The sequence below is a fragment of the Anolis sagrei genome, chromosome 2 (genome assembly GCF_037176765.1).
Source record: "Anolis sagrei isolate rAnoSag1 chromosome 2, rAnoSag1.mat, whole genome shotgun sequence".
Taxonomy (NCBI): domain Eukaryota; kingdom Metazoa; phylum Chordata; class Lepidosauria; order Squamata; family Dactyloidae; genus Anolis; species Anolis sagrei.
This window is the reverse complement of record NC_090022.1, coordinates 196,532,684-196,553,521: the sequence shown is the minus strand read 5'-3', so window position 1 is coordinate 196,553,521 and position 20,838 is coordinate 196,532,684. Positions and strand designations below refer to the sequence as shown.

The window sequence follows — 20,838 nt, the reverse complement described above, 5'->3', positions numbered from 1 at the left end:
CTTGTTCTTCTTCTTTTTGTAGCTTCAACTCCAACCTCCTTTAATCTCCAGTTACCCAGAAGGACCCAATGGCCCAGTGACTCCTCATAAACCATTGCCAGAGACACCACAACCTCAGCCGACTCCAAGTACTGTGTTTGGCTTTGTTTCATGGCACAATGGGATTGGTTGGGTGGAGAACTGGGACATATTAGTGCCCACTTGGAGACCAATACTCTTCTTTCACCTCACAGGGGTGGGCTTAATATATAGAATAATGTTAAAAGAGGCAGTATCTCTGTATACTTGCAGGTTTCATTTTTGTTGAAGTTAAATACTACCAGCACATTTCTGTAGGCTTACATGATTCAAGTTCCTAAATGAGAGCTGAAGCTTCTAAGCTTGACCCTCTATACTTCCTGCCAAGACTCCATATAATGCTCTTCCTTATTTTAAAAATCCAGCTTTGTGTCAATTGATCATTAAATCTTTCAAGCAGTGGCTGAAGTAAGTAGCGAGTGTCTCCAGGGTGAAAACTCCAAGGCCTGAACATGATTATATTGGCCATTGTTGTCACAATGAAAAGGTTACAGAGATGATGACGGGCCCCCTTGAACTTGTGGACTGCTTCAGAAATTACATTTTCAGATGCCCACTGGTGATACTTTCAGTGTACAGACAGACACAGAAAGAGAGAAGGGAGGGAGGGAGGGAAGGGAGAATGTGTGTATATGGCAAACATGACAGATATATGGAATTTCCTACAAATCCCTGTTGCGGGTAACTCTATGAAATATCTAGAAAGCTCAAGCTTTCCAGAAAGCCATTGCCATGTTGTACCAGACCTAACTGTCTAAAACTTTTTAAATGCACAGCAAACTTTTGAAATTCACTGCACAAATCATAGTGGTGCATGCTATCTTAGGCCTAGCTTCTGCCAACCTAGCAGTTTGAAAACATGCAAATGTGGGTAGATTAATAGGTACTGCTTCTGTGGGAAGGTTATGGCACTCCATGCAGTCATGGAGGCATCTATGGACAACACCACCTCTTTGGCTTAGAAATGGAGATGAGCACCAACCCCCCAGAGTGGGACATGACTAGACTTAATGTCAGGGGAAACCTTTACCTTTGCCTTACAAGTACATAGTGCTGCAGCTTTATTGTGATTGAGCCAGTTTTTATCCCAATTCAGACATTCAATGTAAATGTCCAATCAGCTGGTGTGAGGTGGTATGGGACGGAAAAGGAAGACCTTTTCTATTGGTGGAGGCATTCCAGAATGGGCAGAACTGGATTAGTACCTTCTCCTCCTTACATATTTATTTAGCCCTGAGGCTGAGTAACTGATTCCTTACATTTCATTCTCCGCAATGCTTTTAGATGAGGCTTTTAGTGTGCAGTTGCCACATCCTCTTCACACAGCTTTGTGGGAGTGAGGGATGATGTCATAAGCTATTATTCCCCATATTTTCCTGCAGCTTTTTCCCTTATTACAGAAAATCTATTAAAGAGAAAAAGGACAAAATAACAGCACAGTCTCTTGAGTAGATAGAAAAAATCACTCATGAGGCACAGCAGAACACATTGTCCTTGAGAAAGCTTGATTCCATGTTCGGAATGCTTTGTCTTTTACCTGCTTCTGTACATTTCCAGTTGCAGTGTAATTTTGTGTCCTGTTCTGCAAAACATTGAGTATGACATACTATTTTAACAAATAAAAAAGTGAATCAGACCAGAAAGCTTTTTTTTTAGCGTGGGTGTCAGACTTGACTACATTGTGCAAACTCAAGCTTGAAGTGTTCTGATTGGACTTTGAAATGTACCATATATACTATTGCCTATATTGATTGCATATATACTCAAGTATACACTATATTGAATTTTGGTCCAAGAACTTGCCAATGGACCTCATTCAATGGATTCTGGGCTTTGTTTCCATTTGCTTTGGAAATTGAGACACACAGGAATCCCACAGAGACCATCAGATGACATAAGGGCAGTTTCGGTGGGACTTTCATTGGACTCTGCTACTGCAGCTCATGGAAACGGATCTCAGAAGTGTTCCCTGACTCCAAACAGGAGATAGCGGGGGAAGGATGGACTTTGACGAGGAAAGGACAGGGATGGCTGGCCATCCCAAAGATGGACTTCAACAGGAGGGAACGGAGTAAGATAGTTGCCTCCACTTTTCCCCACTTTCCACTGCTTCCCCCCTGCTCATGAGATGAGGTCCAATGATAGGTTCCCAGAACAAAATAATGGATTTTGGTATACAGGCAGTCCCCAAGTTACAAACAGCTGACTTAAAATGACTCATAGTTAAGAACAGCAGTGAGACAATTGGAAGTGAGAGAAATCTTCTTCTAGGAAGGGAAATTTATTACTGGAAGAGTTAACATGGGGAAAAGATGTCTCCACTGAAGCTTTGTCATCAATCCTTGTTTCTGCAACAAGCCAAAATGTTCAAAACCCAGTTATCACATGGTTAGAAACTGAAGCCTTAGCATTGAACAGTTGTGTTGTTAAAGTGCGAAGTATGGAACCCTGCGCATATGGTCGGTCAATGTGACTTAAGCAACATGCAGTCATTGAATTCTTGATAGCAGAAGGTGTCACCACAAAGGACATTCATCAAGGAATGCAAGTTGTTTATGGTGATTGTGTTGATGTGAGTACTGTGCATTGTTTGGGAAGTAAGTTTAAAGATATTGAGGTGACACCTTCTGCTGTCAAGAATTCAATGACTGCACATTGCTTAAGTCACATTGACCAACCGTCTGCACAGGGTTCTATACTTTGCACTTTAACAGCACAATTGTTCAATGCTAAGGCTTCCCGCCAAAATGGAACTGTAGAGGAGAGTCTACTGAACAAGCCAGTACCTGCCGCATACCAGTAGTGCCATTTGTTGAGGAGTTACGACGGTGGAGGCATTACTTTTCATTCAACCCTCGTATGTTATATTTGTCATTCGAGTTACACTCTGTTACTTCCTTGATAAAACCTTCAATTCTCCACATTACCTTTCCCATTTCTAGTAATTCATAGCTTTTACATATGCCACATTGCACAAATAATATTTGTGTACCTATTCAATGAAGACATATTCAGCTGGGTAGAGTCAAATCCTGAGGAATCAGGTGATGTTCACACTAGAGAGGTTTTATATGATAGAAACATTTTCTTATAGCTTCCCACTAATTGCAAATGCCTAATGGTGTTGTCTGTTGGGTCATTTTTCAAATCCACTGGGGGATTAAGGGATTTTTTCCCTCAGCCAGATATCAGCTGCTGCAGAAACAATAGCTGTTACTGTTGTGCTTAAGGCAAACCTACCATGGTAAGATTTGTTCAGAGCAGGTTTGTTTTTGCCTTCCCCTGATGCTGAGAGAATGGGACTTGCCCAGGATCACCCAACTGGTTTCTAAAGCTGAGCAAAATGATCTTGCGACCTCATCACATGGGGTACTTTTTAGTGGCATGCACCAGTTCTTTGGTAGTTTTACGATGGAATCTGTTAGCTCCCATCCCATGATGTAAAACTACTTCCAGTGGGGCTCTGTAAGACTATTAAGGAGCTGCTGCATGCTGCTGCAGTGGCAATACAGGAAGCTTCCTGTGTTCAATTAGGCATTAACGGGGAAATCAGGCAGCTAATGTTTTCCTCATGGGATGAGGTATGGGGAAGCTGGGCGATGTGGGGTATGAGGTGACGGGTTCCCCATACCCCCTTCTTAGCACTGATGAATTTGACATGATGAGTGGCAATTCTGCCGGGAAATCTGATGAGGTCTTTGGTCTTCACAGCCACAGTCCAATAAGAAACCATTACACCACATTGACTCTCATAACCAGTCACTGCCTGGTCTGAATAATGGGGAGAAAAGTGGGAAACTTTGCTGCTTTCCATTCCTGCATGTTATCACCTTTTTTTGTCCCTCCTTTCCCACAGGACAGAGATTCTGGCGCTTGAGACGACTGATGCAGCAACTCCTGTGTCTTTACCACTCTTCTTCATCAGAGAGGACAGCTGAGCAGGTGAAGCAGCAGGAAGACTCCCGTGTACCTAACTACTTTTGGAAAGATAGGATTGATCTCTATGCTTCCCTAGGAAAACAGCATCTGTTGAGCTGAAAACAGAAGGAAAACCAAATATCGGAGTCCTTGGTGTGACAAATAGTGTAGCTCAGAAGTGTTTGAGGACAAATCTGAAATGTCAATAATTTTGTAGCTGCTGAAATTGTTCTCCTGAAGCTCATCTACACTGACACTATTATGCAGCTTGGATGCAGTTTAGGAGAAATTAATTTCACTGTCTAGGTGATTAGATTATCATGCCTGGAACTGAATTGCAGCCAAAGCAGTGATTACATTGAACACAGAATCTGGCCTCAAATCATTGTGCAGGGTCCCCCCGCCCCTCCTGCAGAGATATGCATCAGCACATTGGAGACATACGAGATTATCAAAACAAGGGGAAGTGACACTTATGAATGGAGGTAATCAATTATCCCTTTCAGGGGTCAATTACTGCCCTGCTGCCCTACTGTGCTTCATTAGGGACAGATGTCTATAATGTGGTCTGCATTTTGCGAAGCCAATTTTGTCCTGGATGTGAGATACAGTGTTCGCTCACTTATCACGAGAGTTACATTCCAGGACCACCTGTGATAAGTGAAAGTCCGTGAAGTAGGGATGCTATATTTATTTTAATATTATTTTAATATTTATACATTATTTTAGTAGTTATACACTTTTTAAAGTCTTTACAAACTTAAAATAAATCCTGTTTCTATTTTATCAAGTACTTCTCCTCCTCTTCTTCCTCCTCTCCCCCCCTCACGGCTCCCCCCCACCTGCCTCCCTGTCAGTGTGGTGGCTGCAAAGGAAGGAAGGAAAGGAAGCAAGCCCTCCTCACCTTTCCCTTCACCAAGGGAAGAGAAAGCGAGCAAAGGAAAGGAAGGAAAGGCCCTTCAAGATGGGAGGGATGGAGGGAGGACTGAGGAGGGAAAGCACAGTGGAGACCGTCAGCAAAAACCTGTGAAACAGCGAAAAAACCCACGATATATATTTTAAATTAATATTTATTGAAAAATCACGAAGGAGAGAGCCCGCTAAAAGTGAACTGCGAAGTAGCGAGGGAACACTGTATACTTAGATCTGCTACAGTGCATTTTATGTATTTTTTCAGACTTTCCTACAACTTTAAAATGTGATTCAATGCATGCTGCAGTATTCATTTTGGTGGTATGTGTTGTGTGGCCACCACATTTTCAAGTCACCTTGAAGCCACTTTATATTGTTAGTGTAGATGGGGCCATATCATCTGACTAGATTGCTTCTGGGAATAAGTGGCTAATCAAACGATCTCTGTCCAGATCTAAGGAATGGAAACCTTATTTTGTTTTCGGTTTTTTCCTTTACCAGATATAGCGATATATTCCCAAGCCTCTTTCCTGCTAGTATAGTGACAAGAATGTAAGCTTCACCGTAATTGTAATTGTGCACTTCATTCAATATCTTGTGTCTTTTCGCTCTGTTACCAAGATCTTCTAATGTGTACAAAAAGTAGATGCATGGAAAGCTTATTAGGGAAGAAACAAGATACCTTGTTTCTTGATAACTTTGTGAAGATTAAATTCTTGATCTATTTCTTCTGATCTTGGGACTAACTTTCTTCTCACCTCAGGAATTACCAGAATTTGAAGACCCAATGAAGCCAGAGGAGGTAAGCTTGGAAGTCATTGCAAGGGATGAGATGAAATTATTATTCTCAGTTGATTTCACATACAAGAATATTTTGAAATCCTATTATAACCATGGGAACATTTGGGAAACCTATTGCATACTTGTTGGAAGTATTTTGCTAGTCCTAGCTCTTCTGTGCCAAAATAAATCATGATACTTCCATTTCAAAATATCCCCTCATTTTCCTAAAGGGTTCTGAGCATAAAAGGTATCAAGGAAGAAACAGTGGAATTGTGATGCTTCTAGACCATTCGAATATAAGTCCTTCATGGGGTTGTGGGAACCTGTGCATGGCAAACTTAATCCAAAAATAGATGTGAAAGATTTATATGATCTGAAGAGAAAGCAGAGTATAATAAATGCAATAGCACCAATACCATAGGATAGGTGGATATGCAGATTGTGTTTGTGTGATTCCTCTTATTCCTGTGTCAGATAGAAGCTTGGGAGCAGGAGGAGCTAGAGAAAGAGGTGTGCTTCGACAGCTGCCGGATAGACCCCTCTCCCTTTCAGTTGGTGGAAAGGACATCCTTGCACAAGGTGAGAGTGTGTGCCCTGCTCCTCTATGTCTTTCATCATGTGCCGTTAACAGCCGTAGCCTCCACTCCCGCGAAAGCCTATTTCCATTTTCACCCTTCACATTTGTTTTTCGATGCCTCTTGGTCAAGAGTACTCTTGGGATTCATTAAGATGACAACAATAACAGCAACAATAAGCTTTATTTATACCCCAGCCCCTCTTCCCGAAGGGGCTTACTGAGAATGGACCTAACCAGGGTTCATTGTTACAGTTGCAAGAGAAGTACAGTCCATCTTTTGATAGCTGCTCTAGTTTTAATCCACAATTTTCTTGCTTGCTGAGTGAGGCTTGCTTTTTCACTTTTCTTTAGTAGAGACATCTAGCTTTGTTTATTTCGGTCACAAAATGGTTACATTATGAGGTTGTGAGAACTTTTGAGTTATTTTTCACATTATGGCACATAATTTGCAAATATTTTGCAAAAGTTTTAAATGGAAAAAAGTGTATTAGACTCAAACAATATCCCCAAAACATTTGATTTAACAAGACCAAACACGCTTGCCAGGCATGTAGCTGGGGGGGGGGGGGGGGGGCTTGAGGCCCTCCTCCCCAAATTCTCAAGGTGGTCCATGAGAAGGCCTTACTGGTACATTATTTAAACTATTATGTTTGTTGTATTGTCGAAGGCCTTCATGGCCGGGATCACTGGGTTGTTGTTGGTTTTTCCGGGCTAAATGGCCATGTTCTGGAGGCAATTTTTCTCCTGACGTTTCGCCTGCATCTATGGCAAGCATCCTCAGAGGTAGTGAGGTCTGTTGGAAGTAGGAAAAAATATTATGTTTATTCATATCATGCTCTGATCACCATGCTTAATATATCCCATATGCATGGGGCTATTGGGATAATGATACAAAAGGTTTGCTAGGGTAAATCCTCAGACTCCCCTTGAATCAAACTCAGCCCCCCGCCTCCGAATCAAATTCAGCACCCCCGAATGAAAATCCTGGCTTGCTATTTCTGCAAATTATAGAAAAAGGTAGCTGAGGTTTTCCATGGTTATAATATATGCATATTTGTGTCAGGAACGATTTCTGAAACTGCAAGTCGCTTCTGGTGTGAGAGAATTGCCCAGGGAATGCCCAGATGTTTTGATGTTTTACCATCCTTTTGGGAAGCTTCTTTCATGTCCCCACATGGGGAACTGGAGCAACAGAGGGAGCTCAACCCGCTCTCCCCGGATTCGAATCACTGACCTATTGGTTAGCAGTCCTGCTGGCGCAAGGGCTTAACCCATTGCACCACTGGAGGCTCCATAATATATACCATGCATTGGTTTTACTTAGTATCTGCTGACTGTTACATATTGTTTTCAGTACCAGCAAAGCATTGCATTTCAGTTGTGATTTTGGCTGGTTGAGATGACAGGTTCAAACTATGCAAAGCCATTGCATAAAGAGGCTTTGCTCTGCTCTGGGATCTCCTCTTGACTTGAGTAAAATTTACTACTGGTTTGATTCAGATTTTCCATCTGGCACCATGCTGTCTTTTGTCACTGATGAACGTGTTTTTATTCTCCCCCCCCCCCCCCCCAGACACATACCTTGTTCTCATTGCTGGGACTCAGCCATGCCTATGTAACAAGTATGGGGAAGCTGAAAGGTGTGATTGCACTGGAAGAGGTAAATGAACCCTTTATAGCCTTTATATTATTCTGATCAGATAAAATATTCAGTGCTTTATTCAGGGGAGTTCCTTAACCAGTTAAATATTGACTACAGGATTAAAATGTATAAAATTTTAGCCCAGCATACTTGAAGATGGGTAGTGGTTTATTCCAGTGTTGTGTCTGGACCAATGCAAAAAGTCTATTTATAAGAGGAGAAAGCAAGGAGAGTGTTTTTTTTCACAAGCAGTAAATTCCTATTCCTGTTTCATTTGTTATAAAGCCTAGAGGGATCGAGTTTCTCTCTTCTATGAGAAATTAGAGGGAGGAATTATTGCAGACTTGTCATTTCATGCATGCTTTGATTCTCATTGCTTCCTTATGCTTTCCAATCCAATCAAAGCTTTGGAGTTTAACTTTAGGGAGGAAAATGTATATCTCCAGTTGGATGTTGCTAGACCTTGCATGGAGCTCCTTTAAGTTGTGTGCCTTCAGGTTACTTCTAGGTTAGGGTAACTCTATGTTGAACCTGTCACAGGGATTTTTGGCACAATTTGTTCAAAGAGGGGGTTGCCTTTGCTTTCTTCTGATGCTGAAAGAGTATGACTTGTCCAAGATCATTCATATCCTTTCAGACCTATTCTCCAGAGTTTTAGCTCAAACAACTTGTTGACTCTACACACATTCCTTAGGGATATTTCTCTGGGAATGCTCCCGAAGATGTCCCCAAGTGAGATCTTGAGGTTTAGGCAATTTTCTGCTCAGAAGAGAGATCATTTAAATATCTAGAACAGTAGTTCTCAACCTGTGGGTCCCCAGATGTTTTGACCTTCAATTCCCAGAAATCCTAACAGCTGGTAAACTGGCTGGGATTTTTGAGAGTTGTAGGCCAAAATAACTGGGGGCCCACTGCTCTAGAAGAACAGACAATACCATAGTGAGATCTTTCATATGTACATGGGGTATGGGAAATGCATCCCTGTTAATTCCCTGTCTCTAAATCTCCCAGCTCCAAAAAGCGATTGAGGGTTCAACAAGTGCTGGTGTCCAACTTCGTCCTCCTCTTGCAAGTTTCCGTGACACATCAAAAAACAAGGAGCACGGCAAGTGGGCCCCACAGATGTGGAGCAAAGAGAACAGCAGTCCAGGTCCTGAGGGAACCATGACAGACTCAGGGACAGTGCCCCTCAATGCTCCTGCCCCTCAACCATCTCCCAACCCCAGTGAAGGGAAGGAGAAACGCTCCACCTCCATTGCTGATTTGGAACTGGAAGAAATGGAGCTTTCTGGCCCTGCTTCTGAGAATATCTCAGACATCCTCAGGGACCTCAATTTGCATTCTACGGATGTGGATGAAGATGATGATGATGACGTGCCACCCAAATGGTAAAGAAGAGGGGCTCATCTTGCCTTTGCCCCAGGGTACTCTTGCTGTAGGTGTGCTTCAAGGAGAGGCTGTGAATTGCCTCCCTTTGGCACTATTGAATGGTCATCCTTGCTGGAGAACCTTAGCTAAGCGGACTGGCTTTTCTGCCTGCCATTATCAGTGGGTGGGTGGTATGAGAAATAAATGGGCCAGAAATAACCTGAGCCTTTACCCCCTGGTCTTGCTTTCTTTGATGTTTGTGGTAAGCATGGTCAGGACATTCTGCAGGACTCATTCTGTTCACAGCAGACAAGGCAGCAGTTTCCCTTCAAAGAAAACTTCCCTTTTCCTCCTCCTCTCTTCCTTTTCCCCATCAAGATGTCACAGTTAGCACCATTTTTTTCTCAGCTTGTTCAATGAAATGCTAATTTGAAGAAGTGACAGATGAAGGATTTTTTTCTGGCTGTAGACAGAATTCAGTGAAGGGCCAGGATGAACAAATGATGACATCTTCTATAGATAAGTGTTGCTACAGTTGTTAATTTTCTTTCTCCCCTGCAGCAGAATCATCCATCCATTCTCCAAATCTGAAATTACTTCCTCCGTGGCTTCTACTTATTAGGTTAGCTATAAGCCATGAGAGTTTTTCCACCTCCTAGACCCATCTTTGTGCCCCAATGCTATCTAGACATCTCCCTTGTTCTGAAACCTTTCACTAAGTCAGGGGACTTTATCACCTGGAGGTGGTAAATCGTCACAGTACCAGTGCTGGCATCTGCTCCCCTCCACAAGAAAAGAAATCATATTCATTCTTTCTATTAGGCAACCATGCCCTATTTTGAAATGTCTTAAAAATAACAAGAAAGGAGAAAAGGGGTAAGTGGCCCAGTGGAGAGGGTGGAGCTACACTGTCCACTCAGATGTGCAGCGGAGACGTCACAATCCTGTGATGCCAGGGCCTGTGTGAAGCCACCTATCACCATGACAGTAAGTTGCCACTATGCTGTTTTTAGGAAATGATGCGAGACAATGGCAAGCATATGGTGGTGTCCAAGGTTATAAAATCAAGGGACCAAGGCAATTGCTCAGTCCATATCACTTGATCTGGATATTTCTTTGAACTCTTCAGATGCAAAAACTGAACTGAGGGAAGATTCAGTCCCCTGATGCAGTGTTAGGATCACACAGTAACGAAAACACATTGTGTGCTTCAAAAAACCTAGGTAAAGGTAAAGGTTTCACTTTGACATTAAATCCAGTCATGTCCGACTCTGGGGGATGGTGCTCATCTCAATTTGTAAGCCAAAGAGCAGATATTGTCCGTAGATACCTCCAAGGTGATGTGGCCGGCATGACTGAATGGAGCACCATTATCTTCCCACCATAGCGGTACCTATTGGTCTACTCTGATTTGCATGTTTTCGAACTGCTAGGTCAGCAGAAGCTGGGACTGACAGCGGGAGCTCACACCGCTCCCCAGATTTGAACCTGTGACCTTTTGGTCAGCAAGTTCAGCAGCTCAGCGGTTTAAGCCACTGCACCACTGGGGGCTCCTAAAAACTTGCAACCTTAAAATCTTCCCATTTGGCTGCCTATTGGGGAGGGTGAGTGGGATTCAGGAACATAAATAATATGACGTCCAAAAAAAGAAGCAGTGTTCTGCATGTGCGGTCCAGATGTACTATGAAGTACAATGCCTCTAACATGGGTCAAAACAGTATGGTTTATCTTAAAAATGCCAAACGAAATACTCAAAACAAAAGTGATTGCACTTCCGTGAACATGTTGCCTTAAATGATCATGTTCAGTTGTCTTATACAGTTGCCATTTTTGCCTTTGGGAGTTGCCCTGAGTCCCTTCATGAAGAGAGGGCGGGTTAAAAATAAAGATGATGATGATTATTATTAAAGTGAAGATTTCTCAAAAACAATTGTTTCAAACATAATAATCTCACACAGTACAAACATCCCAACTAATCCTGAAAAAAAGGGGGTGCTCGATAGTGAAGAGTCTATTGGGTGTTGTCTGATATACAGTGTTTCCTCGCTACTTCGCAGTTCTCTTTTCTCTTCGCGGACTCACTGTTTCGTGGGTTTTTGAAAACATTAATAAAAATGATAAAATATTTACATCCAGTGGAGGTCAGGGACTTCAGAAGTGTGGCAGCCTAAGGCATGGCAGGGAAGGCCTGCCTCCCTGGCCTGCAGCTGCCTGCATGGCTCCAAAGGCTCTGCCGGGGTCTGCGGAGGCCAGGGAGGCAGGCAGGTGCCCTTGGGATGGGCTGGGAGGCTGGTAAGGAAGCACGGGTAAGAAATAATATAATATATAAAATAATTTATAAATATTAAAATTAATATGATGTCCCTACTTCACGGATTTTCACTTATCGTGGGTGGTCCTGGAATGGAGCCCCCACGATAAGTGAAGGAACACTGTATATAGGTTATTCTGGGACCTGAGGTGGCTAAAGGAGCTTTGCCCATGTAAAAATGCAGCTAAAATTCTCCAGCCATTCTAGATTGAATTATAAAATAAATAGTCTAGATTGAATTATAAAATAAATAGCCAAAGCCAAAAGCAGGATTATATATTTAGAAAAAAACATAGATAAGGGCATTTATGAGCAGACCCAAGAATGGATATTTTTTTGAGTTTAGCCTCTGCACGACTCTCAGCCCATTTTAAAACAAAGGTGATGCAATCAGAAATTCAACAAGTAATTTTCTATCACTGCTTCCTTAGAATTATAAGGAAGCAATGATGGAAAATTGCTTGTTGAATTTCCAATTGTCATGCTGTTGAATTTATTTATTTATTTATGACACTTTATTTATGGAAAGTAACTGGCATTGACTGTGTTAAGTGTTTCAGTTTATCAGGAGATGTTCAGAAAGCACATCTCCCCCAGACCACAGTACAGTAGACCACAGTACATAGGAATATCCCAACATAAGTACGTTTTAACTTACAAATCCTCAGTGGGTCTAAAGTGACGTATTGACATCCGAATGCTGTTGTGACCTATGAACAGTGCAAAAAAGGCCTATTTGCCCCCTAAACAAGTTCTAACAGCAAGGCAGAGAGAAACAAAACCTTCCTGCAAGGCAGAAACTCCAGCTCCATGTGATTGCTTCCCTTGAATATTCTGGGAGAAGTCCAATCTGGAGATTCCACTCCAGAGATTGCAGTCCACCCTGGTGCAGCTGCCTAAACAGTAAGTACAGGACCTGAGCAGCTATTGTACTTCCTGGCCCAGTGCCTCTGCCTGCATGCCTTTGCCTGCGTGTTCTTCTCTGCTTTGGGAGATTGATGTCCACTGAGGAAGTTTGGGTTAATTCACTTGTGTGCTTTTTACTCTTGGAACTGTATGTTTTTCTTTAAGAAGAGAGAGGGGGAGAGAGAGAGCAAGAGAGGGAGACTGGAATTACAGTAGGAAGAAAATGATGTTGTTTTGCCTTGCTGTATATTGGACAATACATTTTGTTGCCTTAAATGTGCTTTCTTGCAACAGTGGCTGGATATAACCAACCTCTGCCTATCTCTGAATATTTAATACATTATTTGCTATTTATAAAGTACATTTTCTTATTTAAAAATACACAACATAAAAGTGAGTGAGTTTTGGGGGGGGCAGGATGGATTAATAGCATTTCAACGGGAAATTTTGCTTTGAGATAAGAATGTTTTGACTTAAGAACACTGTCACGGAACAAATTAAATTCTTAAGTCAAGGTATCACTGTAGTTCAAAAAGGCTTTTTTGTTTTGCCTCACTCTTATGTTCTCTTATGTGGAGCTCACCTTAGTTATTATTATTAGAAACACAACAAGATGAGTTCACAGCAAACAAAATCACTCTGCTGGCTGTTAGATTGGATCACACGTCAAACACTTCCCAAGTATCAGCGCATAATGTATGCTGGCCACATTGTCCAAATGCCCGATCACTGTCCCAAAGCAGTTACTATATTCCCAACTCAAGAATGGGAAATGTAATGTTGGTGGACAGGAAAAGAGATTCAAAGATGGGCTTAAAAACTGTGGCAGAGACACTGAGAACTGGGAAGCCCTGGCCCTTGAGTGCTCTAACTGGAGATCAGTTGTGACTGCATTCAAAAAGCTATCTTTATAATACAGTAAAATTATGTTACATTAAATTAAGTTTGACTTCATCTTAATTTACTGTTAATTAGTGCATTTCAATATTAACATCAAGTTCATAGTATGGTCTAATATGGTGTATAGTATTAGTTGGGCATATTTTAATAGTAATACTCAAGCAACCAGAAACTACATTTTTCATGCACAAAATTGTTTCAAATCTTGTATATAAAATTACCTTCAAGGTAATAAGCAAGGTAATAACCGTAAGTTAGATAAGAAGCATAAATGAATTTCATTATTCTTCATCATGTATGTATTAGGGTTGGATAGGTTCGTTCAGAAATGACTGAAATTCGAGGGGGGAAACATACGAATTTGGACATCAGAAACAATTTTGAACCGTGCAGGAAAGGTTGGGGGGGGGGGGGGGGGAATCAGAATTTGAACCACTTACCTTTTTTCTCCAGGAAATATTCTATAATTTTCGGATGTCTCCCAAAGTTATTTTAATTTTCACAACCAATTAGCAACTTTGGTAAAGGTAAGGGAATTTTTAAAATCTCGTTATTTCCACTGGCAATGCAAGGAGGGAAACGGTGGGCATGGCTAATCACAGCCATTGTAACTGACTGTAGTTTGTGAAGGCCAGGACCCCAGTGGTAGAGATTTCAAAAGGCCCTGCTGTTAAACTACATTTCCCACAATGCCTGACTGCTTATTAGCCAAATTTATTTATTTTATTTATTTACTTTATTTGTAAATAAATAATTATTTCTCAGCCCTTAGGCGACTCAGAGCGGTTAACAGCAACAGTTTCAGTATACAGAATACAAGATTATTGGATATTTAAAAGCAATCACATAACAAGTTAATTAAACAAAATGGCTGAAGGACCCAAAAATAGCTGTCTGTAGCAGTCTTCGTCTAAATATAAAATAAACTGATTGAATCTACAAAGGTGTCTAAAGAAGGCAGCAAAGCAATAAGCAACTTTTGCAAAGCCATAACATAAACTGCTTAAAAACCAATCATTTCACTTTTGCCTGATTGCTATGAACAAGGCACTGGGATAGCCAGCCCTTTAAAGTCCGTAAGTAATGATAAAATAAAATGATTGATTGTATCTGCAAAAATGAATAAACAGATGGCTGCGTCTTGTGGGTCTTCTCCAACTCAGTAGCGGAAGCAAATGGATATCAGGAGAGTTTGGATGGTGCCTTTCTTCCCAGAAGAAGAGGGTCAGTCTAGATGTCCCTTGATGGTGTCCCTTGATGATTTCTGTTCTTTGCCAATTTAACACAGTTTGTGCCACACAAAGTTTCTGGAGTAGAACTACTACTTTCAAAGTAAAGACCACCCAATGAAACAGGAAGTAACACTTTCAAACCAGGAACAGATTTTCTTTTTTATTAATTTTTTAAAAATAAAAACTTTGAAAATTAGCCAAAAATCCATGGATAAGTCAACGTTTATGAAATTTGGTGAGCTTACAGTGGTACCAGTGTTCCTCTACTGTAGCAAGTTTCATTCGAATTGGTCTAAAAATGAGGGAGGGAGAATCCCCTGAAGTTTCTCCAATGCCAGTGCTGTTTTTCCCTACTGCACATGTGCGTCAGCATTAACGAATCGATTCGGAAGTTTTGGAAGTCACTTTAGAATCGAACCACCAGTGCCTCCTACATCCAAAATGAGTTTTGAACCATTTTTTAAATCAACCAAGCCTAGTATGTATATGCAAATACAAGTATTCCAAAATCCAAATTAATCTGAAAACCAAAATACTCTTAGTCCCAAGTATTTCAGATAAGGGATATTCAATCTGTACATACAAAATATATTTATAAATAATGACATGTTAAGGAACCTATTCAAGTAATATGGTGTCTTCATTCAATTGCATTTTAAATTTTCATTTTAAATAATGGATTATGGCTGATTCTCATTGTGGTAGCCAAATATGTCCATGGAAAATTACAGTTCTATCTTAATGTACCTCTGTCTAGAAAATTAATAGTGAAGGCTATATAAGAACACTTTTTCAGATCAGCTGATTTTCCAGGTAGAGGAAATTGTTTTAACATGCAGGGCAATTCAGTCATGCAAGCTACAGCCTGATGTCCAAAATAATATTACTCAGAAACCAAGTTTCAAAATATCTGTGGTACTGAGTATGCTGGTCTCTGTGCACACACACACATTCTTTTGTGTTTCTAGACCAATGACCCACTAAACAACATTACTTTCCACCAAGAAGTACAGAAAATGTGCAGTACCTGCCAATGTGTTCTTCTAGCAATGTGTTGTTCCAGTGATGTGTTCTTGGCAGGATACATTATTCTGATCCATTTGCCACAATTTGAATAAGAAGATGGTCTTTAGTCTTTTCCAGAGGTCTTGGTTAGCACAAAGTAAAACGTTTCTTGGAATATACTACTCCAAACTATCTTGTTCTTGATCTACTCAATGTTTACTCCTGACTGTAACCCTGCTGTTGTGAACTGTTCTGTATTCTTTCATGGAGCCCCAACGTTTCCCCTTTCACACTGGTTTATTTCTCAATATGACTTAATAAGAGGAAGAAAAAGGAAGATAGTTGCTCCACGCCAAAAAAAGGAAAGAGGACATAATGTATTTTACTAGTATCCAGTACTATTTGAGCATATTTATAAGGGAAATGGCAGCAGAAGGGAAAAATACTTTTTAATTAAGTTTTTAGTGTAAATTACCTAATTAACTGGCTAATGATACTTATTCTTTCCACCATTAAGTTACATTGGGCCAAGATCTAAAGAAACATGCACTTGTGTCACTAAATTGGTTGGCAGGTCTTTTCTTTTCTAGCCATCCTGTATTTTATTTGTATTCTACCTTCTCATTAGGACAAGGACCCAAAGCAATATCCTTCTACAATATATTGTAGCTGTTACTTTGGGTTATGCCATCAATATATGGTGAATGTTCTTGTATGTATATGCCTTCAAATTTTCTGTCTAGAATTTCATAGGATTCTATTAGGTTTTTTTTCATGTCAGGAGCAACTTGAGAAACTGCAAATCACTTCTGGTGTGAGAGAATTGGCCATCTGCAAGGACACTGCTCAGGGGATGCCGGGATGTTTGATGTTTTAACATTCCTTGTGGGAGGCTTCTCTCATGTCCCCGCATGGGGAGCTGGAGCTGAAAGGGAGCTCAAACTGCTCCCTCCAGATTCAACCTGCTGACCTGTCGGCTTCAGGTTTTCTTAGTCAAGGGATTTTTAAAGGTTCTTAAGGCAGTGGTTCTTAAACTGTGCTCCGGGGAGCCCTTGGGGCTCCGCAAGCACCCCACCTCCTCTGGCGTTTCTGCTGCTGCTGCTATTATTATTATTATTATTATTATTATTATTATTACAAAGAGCTGACATTGTCCACAGACACCTCCAATGTCATGTGGCTGGCATAACTGCATTGAGTGCTGTTAGCTTCTCGTCGGAGCAGTACTTATTGAACTGCTCACATGTTTTCGAACTGCTAGGTTGGCAGAAGCTAGGGCTAAAAGCAGGAGCTCATGCCACGCTTCGGATTTGAACCTACAACCTTTCCGTTAGCAAATTCAGCAGGGAGCTCCTGTTGGCACAGTGGATTTTCTTTAATCCCGCCTTATTATCCAACATTTTCGCTTATCTAACATGTTGGATAAGCGACACTGTACTGTGCATAGTTTGGCTGTGAGCAGGCTGCTCTCTGCAATCCACTAGGATACCAATGTTGTGCCAGACTCTGGCTGGGAAAGCAGCACATATAGCAATGCCACTTCTAATCCAGTAGAGAAATGCGATGCTTTCGTCAAGGAAGATACTGTTTGAAAGTGATGGATGTATCTGAGGTGCCTTTTTAGCTCTGGCCTTTTTCATCTGTTCGGTGATCTAGCTGGCACTTCAGTGTCCTTGGACCTGGTGAACGTTCCCCATAGAAATAAAACCACCAACCACAATGGCAAAACCACATGCTGTTTAATCGTAACGTTATATAAGCATCGTACACACCCGTTTTGGGCAATGTTCTTTCCTCCTCAGTGGATGTTACCACAACCAGGCATGAAATGCCATATAATTTTATATCTATATTTATAGAGTTACATATATATGTATATATATGTATTTTTATATATGATATATATATATTTATTTATAGAAGATATATTCTCATAAGTCACATTATCAAAACATGCGCAGAATAACCAGCGAAAAAATTTCAAGCCAAGACATTTTGGTGCTGGAAGACCAAAGGCAAATCTGTTTTGTTTTTGTCTGTTAGGGAACCCCAGGAGAGAGGAGGCTTGACAGGGTCCCCACTGTAGACGCGCATCTTGTTCTGCTCTTTCCGCAGTCCCTCCTTTCTCCCTGAAAAGTCACAGACCTCAATAAATGCCATCCTTTAAGGATGGGAAGAAATTAAGTTCCATCTCTTGTTCAGAAACTTAAGAGCAGGAAACGGGCCTTAAGAAAGACCATCTACTCCTAATAACCCCCCTCCCCCAGGTGCTAAAGCAGTTTCATATACTAAAACAAAACAAAGAACAACAACAAAACCCCTTAAGCCTCAAAACTTTGGTTACTTTTAAACATGCTTTAATACACCAGTCCTCACTGCTTTATACATTGCAAGTGTATATTCAGTAACTCCCTCCCACGCTTGGACACACCCACCCCTAAAAAAGAGCTTTTTATAAAAAAAAATGGTGGCTAACTGCAAAGTTATTTTTTGAGGCTCGTATCTGTAGCTTGGAGGACCCCAAGGAATTTTCAGCAATTCCACTTCATGCACAGCACCGAATAAACCAGAGAAATATTCAAGGATATTGATTTGTATTCACAAGATATACTCTTTCTCACTCACACACATTAAACATGGTTTCTGGAAATGGCAGAAGAAATAAATAGACCCAAAGTTCCTTGATTGCCCAACTGGACTTTGAGACAAAAACCCATACATAAGTGGTTGAAATTGTAAAAAAATAGTGACTGGGGAATGCATTTTGGAAAACAGGATATCCAAAAAAAAAGGTCAGAGTACAGGTAAGGTCCACCTGGAATGTGCAAGAAGAAATCAACAATGTGCAAGAAGAATTCAACAAAGACTAAATGCTGGCATCACCGCAGAAATGTTTAAACTGGGTACAGGCTGTATAACTTCAGGCCCATTGTGGCTCAATTAGAATGCTACAAAATTGTAATTGCATATGGAAAAGATCAGAGAGATGGCTATGGAGGACACTTCACCCTTATGTCTAGCCTTCTGTAAGTGGGGAACTGTAGGAACAGCATTCAACGCTCTGAAGTTGTATCACTCAGGGCCCTTCCACACAGCCCTATATCCCAGAATATCAAGGCAGGAAATCCCACATTATCTGAGTGTGGACTCAGATAACCCAGTTCAAACCAGATATTGTGGGATTTTCTGCCTTGATATTCTGGGATACAGGGCTGTGTGGAAAGGCCCTCAGACCGGGCTTAGTTACTACATAATAAAAACCAAGCTAGAAGAGGTAAGTACACATGACAAGAGCAATCTCTTGTATTAAAATGTGTGTTGCTACCCAGTTTGCATGAAGAAGGATAGGCGATAACAGAGTAGTGAACTTTTCAGGTAACCAGGCAAGAAAAGGTCTCTGCTTGACTCTGTCTTGTACTCCTTTTTATTTGTGGTGCTTCCCAAGGAGAAAAGCAACCAGGTGGAAGACACATTTTGGGGAGGAATAGATTGCAAGTGGCAACAGTACATTCCCCAGTCTGTTATTTTCCCCTTTCAAACCCCGACCCCATGGCTTGATTGGAACTAGGCACAGTTTATTCTGTATCACATGGCTTGTGCCAACTTCAAATAGACAAGGCTCCTGCATAGACAGGAAATGCATTGTTTTACTCCTGAGTTCTTTTCAGAGCCCAGAAGTAGTAAATTATTATTCACTACCTACCTGCAAGTAATCTCACCCCACCCCCGTCCAACGACTAAGGCATAACTCAGTTACATGACCACTGTACTAAGACTCCTTATACACTTAGATATAAAATCCAGTTTATCAGCATTGAATTGGGTTATATGGCAGTGTAGACTCATATAATCCAGTTCAAAGTCTTATGGCCCCTTCTACACTGCCATATAAAAAAGCAAATAATCCACATCAGGGGTCCTCAAACACAGGCCGAGGGCCGGATACGGCCCTCCAAGGTCATTTACCCAGCCTTCGTTCAGGGTCAACCTAAGTCTGAAACGACTTGAAAACACACAACAACAACCCTACCTCATCAGGCCACACTTCCCATTGAAATACTAATAAGTTTATATTTGTTAAAATTGTTCTTCATTTTAAAGTGTTTTTTTGCATTACAAATAAGATATGTGCAGGAATTCATGTTTTTTTTCTTCTTCAAATTATAATCCAGCCCTCCAACAGTTTGAGGGACTGTGACTTGGCCCTCTGTTTAAAAAGTTTGAGGGCCCCTGATCCACAATATCTGCTTTGATAATCAGGGTTATATGGCAGTGTAGAAGGGGCCATAAACCTTTGAGTGGATCTATACTGCCACATAATCCAGATTATTAAATTGCCACATGAACCAAGTCAAATCAGATAATCTGGATTTTTATATGGCAGTGTACATTGGTCCTGAAGTCCCTTCTACACTGCCGTATAATCCAGTTTCTTACCCCAATTATCGTCTTTGAACTGGATTATATGGCAGGGTACTCATACAACCCAGGTTAGATCTACTCTGCCATATAATAAAGTATCTGATCTCAGATTATCTGATTTGAACTGCATTATATGAGTCAACACTGCCATATTAACCAGTTCAAAACAAATAATGTGGGATCAGATACTGGATTATATGGCAGTGTAGATCCAGCCTCAGTGGGAAATAATTTCACTCCACTTGCAACTTTTGAGTTACTTTTAGAGTTTCAAGGGTAGTCCTAATAGATGGGGACAACATGCCTTCTTTGGGTGTTGGCTTGTGCTGATGCCTCACACTCTGAAGGCAAATGGGAGGGATGGGTGTTCACAGTCCAAAAGCTTGTACAACCCAATATCATTTTAGATGCTATTCAGATTTGGAGAAGCAAAATGTTGCTTCTGAAAGCTGTAACAATGATATGTAACCTAGGAACTAGAATAGCAACTAAAACTTTGAGAATAACTTTCCAAGCCTTGCTACTGCCCTCGCTCGGACACAATAAAAATGCTTCCGTATATTTCTTGCACAATTATCCTGTGAATATTAAAAAAGAGAATTCAATGCTTATGTAAAATATTGTTTCTGAAAAGTGAGTTGCTCACTCCTACACTGTTATTGTTCTCAGTAAATGAGACAGATAGATAAGAGTGGCCATTAAAGCACAATGCAAGACCAATGCTAAAACTGCTGGTGCCAGAACTGATTTCTAAGAACGTAAAGGTGACATTCTGGCAGGAAAA

The 20,838-nt window shown here is 40.9% G+C and overlaps 1 protein-coding gene across 1 annotated transcript in view; it reads left to right on the top strand.

Annotated features, from left to right (window-relative positions):
- Positions 1 to 9,516, top strand: part of CLCN1 (chloride voltage-gated channel 1) — a 79,413-nt gene extending 69,897 nt beyond the window's left edge. Inside the window, exons 18-23 of the mRNA XM_060762664.2 lie at positions 23 to 128; positions 3,935 to 4,020; positions 5,672 to 5,710; positions 6,166 to 6,270; positions 7,842 to 7,928; positions 8,922 to 9,516. Of these exons, the coding sequence (XP_060618647.2) occupies positions 23 to 128; positions 3,935 to 4,020; positions 5,672 to 5,710; positions 6,166 to 6,270; positions 7,842 to 7,928; positions 8,922 to 9,302 (804 nt within the window). The 3' untranslated portion in view covers positions 9,303 to 9,516. The remainder of the gene's footprint in view (positions 1 to 22; positions 129 to 3,934; positions 4,021 to 5,671; positions 5,711 to 6,165; positions 6,271 to 7,841; positions 7,929 to 8,921) is intronic.
- The last annotated feature ends 11,322 nt before the right edge of the window (positions 9,517 to 20,838 follow it).